General features: G+C 33.1%; 1 protein-coding gene across 1 annotated transcript; it reads right to left on the bottom strand.

Annotated features, from left to right (window-relative positions):
- Positions 1–681: 681 nt before the first annotated feature.
- Positions 682–2,262, bottom strand: LOC103827562 (nudix hydrolase 17, mitochondrial). The gene is made up of 5 exons (XM_009103076.3): positions 1,913–2,262; positions 1,702–1,807; positions 1,490–1,573; positions 1,259–1,387; positions 682–1,175 (listed from the first exon to the last, which is right to left on the bottom strand). The coding sequence occupies exons 1-5, from the start codon at positions 1,996–1,998 to the stop codon at positions 1,032–1,034; spliced, it is 549 nt and encodes a 182-aa protein (XP_009101324.1). The 5' UTR covers positions 1,999–2,262; the 3' UTR covers positions 682–1,031.
- Between the last annotated feature and the right edge of the window lie 4,413 nt (positions 2,263–6,675).

The raw sequence follows: 6,675 nt of genomic DNA, 5'->3' as shown, positions 1-6,675 counted from the left end.
TTTTCTATTTTTTTTCTTAATAAATCATGAAAACTGAAGAAGTGATCAAAGCCACGTAAGATTACTTGATTCGAGAAATAGGATTTAAAATGCTTCTTAATTTATTTGGTTTGGACTTTGGACTAAAAGGAAACGATCGATCATACGTCAATCTTTTTTTATTGTTAAAAGCAACTTGTTGTATTATAAAATGACTAGTAAACAAAAACATTTAAATATAAAGATATGGATCTTCCAAAATTTCCAAAAAACTATAGTATTATAATCGATCTTTAGTAGACTTCTAAATATTGTCTTTTTCAATTGCAGCATGAACCTTTGTTTGAAAAAAAACAATTGTTACAAAAACAATCATTCTAACAAATAATGTTATTGTTATTTTCTAATTAACTAGTGACTAAGATGTTTGTTTGGTGACAATGAATATGTAGCTGGACCCGAAGAAAAAACAAGTTTAGAAATGTGAACCAACAGTTTCGTAAAAGATAAAGCCAATTTGATAAATGACTCATCAACCTTTCCGATATTATCATAATGAATTTGGAAAACGACAATTTCCGTTACATATCATATCAATATAGCTTATGATTGGAGTAATTTATTGTTGCTTTTTCATGTAAGCAATCACACAATGACACGTATCACCAGTTGCATTATTAAATATTTCTCAAACACAAAAAATCAGCATGAAATCAAGTGTTCCCATTGCAAGTTCAAAGAGAGATGAAAAACATAAACAGAGGGAAACACAGTTGTACAGTTTTTGCTTGCACTCTTTGTATAGGTTCGTAACTCTTCATGGTCTCTTTAATCAAATCTTGCAGAAACATTATAACACACGACATACAAGACTTGTTAAATCACATGATAATTTTTTTGCTCCAAATTAAACCTAAAAATCTACTCATAATTATTGTTTTCCCGCTCTGCATTTGTTTTGATCTTCAGCTGTCTCAATACTAATTGAAACCCATCTATTACGTATCTACAGAGACACACTAGTCCAAAACTCCCATCACAGTCAGCAGTCATCAGCACATTGTTTCAATAGAGATGGAAAGAGTCTTCTCTTCCTTTGGTTGAATCATTGGTGATGAGAGTCTCGCAACCAAAACATCTAAAGCTTCTTTCATCCACCAATCTCTACAGGCTTCTCTGGCTTCTACTACGTTCATCTGAAAAATTAGCAAAAAGATCGTTAGAAAATTCAACCAATATTAAAATTCATGGATACTATAAATAATGTTTAGCTACTGACCCAGATTCTTTGCCTAGCATGTTGTTCAGGCCACAGCTCAAGTTGTTCTGTAACAAGCATAGGGAACATTAGTCCTTCATAGTATGTTCCTCTGCTTTTGCTCAAAAAGTCCCATTTTCCTAATTGATGCTGCCAAAATTAAAACACAAGAAAACAACAAAAATTAATTTTAAAAGAAAGAACAATAATAGCAAATAAAACAGAAAACAAGATTTTTATTTTTAAAAGTACCTCAACGTTGCCAAGAACTCCAGCTTCTTCAAGAGACTCTCTTGATGCAGCTTCTTCTACAGATTCATCAAGCTCCCAACCACCCTGAAAATATTAATTAAGTATTGGCAAACACAATTAATACCCAGAAAAAAACCTTTAAAATACCAAAACCATCAACCTTAAAAAAAGATTGAGATTTTTTTTTTTCTTTTTGAAGAAAAAGTTTATACCTTAGGGAACATCATGGCGTGACCTTTTTGAGAAGAGATAACAAGAACTTCTACCTCGTCACTAATTTTTCCATCGCTTGATAACTTGAATCTGTACGGAATACATCTGCAAGATTTTCCATATTCAGAAACTCAGAAAAAAATCCAAAAGTAAATGTTTTTCTTTTTATGTTCTTCCGGCGGTGGAGGCCAGATGTATAGATGAACATACCCGACGACTTGACGACGACCTTTGTTGTATCTCTGAAACTGACGACCAGTGCGAGAAACCAAACACACCATTTTTTCAACTCCCATTTTTTCGCTAAGTATTTTCACAGAAGAACCCTAATTTCCGAGATAGAGGAAGAGAGGAAAAAGGAGTCTGATATTATATAAAAGAAAAGATTTGAAACAACTATAACGGATCAGAATCTGTAAGAGAGAAGAGCCCAAGAATCTATGGTCGGTTTACTGATCGGAAGTTTTAGTAGTTATGCTTTTAAGTGTTTATGATTCGATTTAGTTGTGCCTGAAAAGATTTGAGAGAGAGAGGAGGGGAAGGTGAAAGATATGAGACAAAAAGCGTTGTGTTCAACCTCCAATGGCTTGTCTTGTTTATATAAAAAACGGCCGCTCTAACATACCCCTTTTTAGTTAGTTTATGTTAATATTGTTGACGTAGGTATCAGGCTTATCAAGTATTTATCACCCCCTCTTTAAAAAAAGAAGAAGTTATCATCCCATCTTCAAACATTTACTACATCGCTATTCTTTTTAATATAATTTTAAAATACTATTTTTGGTAGACCGGTCTAGCTACCCAATTCTTTTGTCATTTTTTGAAAAAACAAATTGGGTAAAAAATTGCTGATTAAGCCTTATCTTTTCACCAATAATATTTCCAAATTAAATATGATGATTATGCTTTCTTTTTTTTTGTATATATATTACATTTCATAAGAAAAATCGAGAAAATTGTAAATTTCAAAGTAGGCCCAAACGACGTGTGTGAAAAATAAATAAGGACAAACCAACCAAAAATTTGGATTGTATAATTAAAAACAACTCGTATCGCAAATGTGGAAGAGATTTTAGTTATCATTTAACTTAACGACATATTTGCCGACGTCAATAGACATATATAAACAAAATATGTTACGTACACTATAAAATAATGAATCGGGTTAATGTATTCTTTTTCATATAATATAATAATGATATAGCTAATAAAATTATATTTGAGTAACCAACTTAATTATGGTGTACTTAATTAAGTAATCACCGTTTTGTTAGTTGTAGCCAAAGAATTTTCCAAACTTACATTCGTAAAACTTATATTAGTGGGTCAACAAAATTAAGAAGTTAGAGAATCAATATGATTAAGGCATAGCCGATATATAGTTCAACGTAACTAATAATTGGACGGTGTCCATGTCAACGTATTTAAGGGGTTTCTCTGTCGTTTCGTGGTCTAGGCTTGTAGGTTTGGTTGGTTAATAACGAGAGACACTACCTAGGTTAATAATTAATCACGTAAGTTTGATTAAAACAAATGTTGTAATTGTGGAAGCACCGTAGCATAATAGTTTAGGTTTAAAGGCTTCTACATCATATCTGAAGTTCGTATTTCAGACTATGCAATTTCTTGCAGATTAGGTCAATGTTTCAATTTTCGGAAAAATCAATTTATTAAACAATTTTGCATACTGACTTACAAGAAATCTTCAATATGATGCAAGTAAATCCGGTGAGACGTGGATCTTCATAGAACGGTTCAGATGATGCAGTTAGGCGTAGATTTTTATAAGACAAATAGTATTGTCGGTTGTCGAATCGTCTGTGTAATTTTTTTCATAATTGTAATATCATAATAAATCAGAGTTAAAAAAACAAATGTGCTTTTTACATTTTAAAATCGTAGTTAAACAATATAGTATGTATCCTAACGCGGCACGTTTATGTTGACTCTGGAAGGGACATGGTCAGGTGCGTCGACGCCTCCGATCATTTCCTTAAGCTCGACCAAGTCCGTGTTTGAATCGTGGTTTGTGGACGCGTCTACGTTTGATGTTTGTTCGATGTATCTCGTTTTTTTCTTCTTACCCGAGTGGTGTAGTGGTTACGTATTGAAAGTAATTCGATCGTACTATTCAATATAAAACTGCTAATGTAGAATGAATGGTTTGGACCGGGTTTTAATTAACACGATTTATAGCCCCTTTGAAAATGCAAATTTTGTCCTTATTATAAACCATCCTCATGGATAGAATATGATTATTTTATAAGCTGCTTGATTGCGATATAGTGCCATGCATGGAACAAATAAGCACAAAATATATATACCGATTAGGGTTTGTAAATTATATGCTATATTGGTTTACGATCCAAAAATAAACATGAAAACTTTATGTAGAGCAAATTAAATACCAAAGGTATTTATGCTATTTGCTTTGCTCTCATCGTTTTTCTTAGTCTAAAAGTAACAAATTAACTTCAGAAAAATGTCTAATATGATTATAAGTTGATTATAGTGTTGTGATCAGCCATATTAATGATAAAATATATCAATCTGTGCTCCTTTTTTTCTTTGTAACAACCAAATCATTTCATAAAAAAGTTTAACGAAGCAGTATCAATCTGTGTTTCTTAATGTCCTTAAAATTGGGCTATCTGCCTATCCACGTGATAGTTACTTGTTTTGAGATTGCTGGAAGCCGTTCAAAAAAAAAAAATTGCTGGAACAAATAAAACGTATGTGATCGATCTAGTTAGTAAATATGATTTACATCGATAAACAAGTACATATTATCATTACTATCTTCTAGCTATTTGATTGATAAATTACTTAGTCCTATTATCTAGGTGCTCAGACGATTGTAGAAAAATACGAAAAACTATCTCGAGAATTGAGTAGGTATTAGTTCATCTGTGTGTATTAGTTCATCTGTGTGTGATTTACTTTCGTATTGGGAGAAGATTCGCCCTTGCCAAAGAAAGAAAAAGGCTTTCAGATTCAGGTTGGTGTTTTGTTTCAAAAGTTCCGGATCTGTGGATTGACGGTGTAGTTTTGCTACAATAGCCTTGTCTCGAAGCCGTTGTCTGGATCTGTTTATCCATTTGTTTGGCGGGTCTCCTTTGCTTCCGGCTTGGTCTCTTTCTGCAGGTGATGTTTGTCCTCTTTGAGTTTGTGGTGGCTACCACTTTGTCCTCTATTTTGCTGTTCACGGCTTATGCTGTTTGCGGCCTGTTCTTGTCTTCCGGATTAAGTGGGCCTCGCCCCTAGTTGGTTGTTTAGATCTTGCGGAGATCTGTTGTGTTTGTCGCTTCATACCTAGGCGTTCTATGGTCGTCGTAGATCAAGCCGTTTCCGGGAGTGTTAGCAAGTGTCTTAACTTGCCGGATTATGAAGGTTCTGTTTCTGGGTCCTTGAGGTGTTTCTTCAGAGTACTAGGAGGAGGTGGTTTAGCGGTGGTCTAGCCGAGGGCATTCCCTCTAAGCTCGTGTCATAGAGGCTCTTTCGGACAATCTCCCTGTTATTGTTAGACTTGTGCGGGAAGTTTGAAAGATTATCACTTATGTTAAGGTTGTAATTTTTCTTAATCTTGTATGTTGCCCCGTTGTGGGTTCTAGTGCCCGGAGATATCTCTATGTTCTGCCGGTTTAACTAACCACGGAAGGTTCTTGTATCCGTTGGTTTCTGTTTGGTTTGTGTTGATCACAAACTTTGATATCAATAAAATCAGTTTGACGGGAAAAAAAAAAGAGTAGGTAGGTCACATAAGACATATAAGTTAAGTGCACCAAAAAGGTTCAATGAATTTTGCTGAATGCTGAATAAAACTATTCTTACTACTAGATAGGCGTAGACTTATCAAATGTGTGGTACGTGGATATAAAGCCATTCTTTAAATGCTACAACCATTGCCCACCGTTTTAGAACATTTCCACTATAAATCCGCAAAAGTATTTTCTTTCACTAGCACACATGATTAATCTCTTTAGTCTGCACCCAATTCATGTGTTCTAGTAAGAAAACACTTTTAACCACCTAATAAAGTATTTTTGTTGGCTTCATCTCACTTTCCAGCTTGATGTTCGATGGGATTAGAGAACTTCTCTACGACATTAGTTGTTTGTATGCCTCTGTCTTAATATGTTGTATTTGCTTTCTTGTAATAGTTGGTTATTTGGCCATAATAGTTTTGCTATCATGTTGTATGAACATTTTTTCTACTCATAGAGAGTAAGAATTTATAAAATTGAGATTTGATCCAAAAAAACTTATGTTTATTATTATATGTCAATTTACAAAACTGTTGAAGTTATTTTCATTGCTTACATATATACGTATGGAATAACTAGTATTTTCACATTCACCTATCGTGTGATCCACTGTATCATCTAATTTCTTATCGTAACACTACGTACGAAAGGCAAGTTTAAACTTAATAGATATCCATCTGGTGATTTATATTTTTATGAAAGTGTCATAATATTCAAACTTCTCATCTATGCGAAATTTTCAACGCCAATCCAAAATCCAGGCCTATTTTTCTGATGTGTTTTGGTGTAAATATAAAAATATTTTTTCCAATTAAATGTTGTTATCCACAAAACATGAAACAATATCAAAATTCAAAGCTACTCTCCTAGTTTTGAAAATAAACAAAACAAATTAAATGGAAAAAATGGCGAAAAATAATTGGTCGGAAAGAGAGACCGCCGCACAATATGTTTCTCTGAGCCACAGAGAAATCGCCTACAAATTATATGGACAGCAAAGAGTCTTAAATTCTTAATAATCATTTTTCAGTAATCACTACTTTTTCTCAAAAATAAATAATCATTAATCAATCGCATATTCTTTTATTCTATAGATTCCCCGCTGCTTTTTTACTTCAAAAACATGAATAATGTTTACGAAGTTGAATAAATTTTGATTAAATTATTACTTAAAAATAAATTATTATTTAACTAAAATTATGGGTATAA

The sequence above is a fragment of the Brassica rapa genome, chromosome A06, assembly GCF_000309985.2.
Source record: "Brassica rapa cultivar Chiifu-401-42 chromosome A06, CAAS_Brap_v3.01, whole genome shotgun sequence".
NCBI lineage: Eukaryota > Viridiplantae > Streptophyta > Magnoliopsida > Brassicales > Brassicaceae > Brassica > Brassica rapa.
The sequence above is the reverse complement of the archived record's forward strand: the minus strand, read 5'-3'. Positions and strand labels throughout refer to the sequence as shown.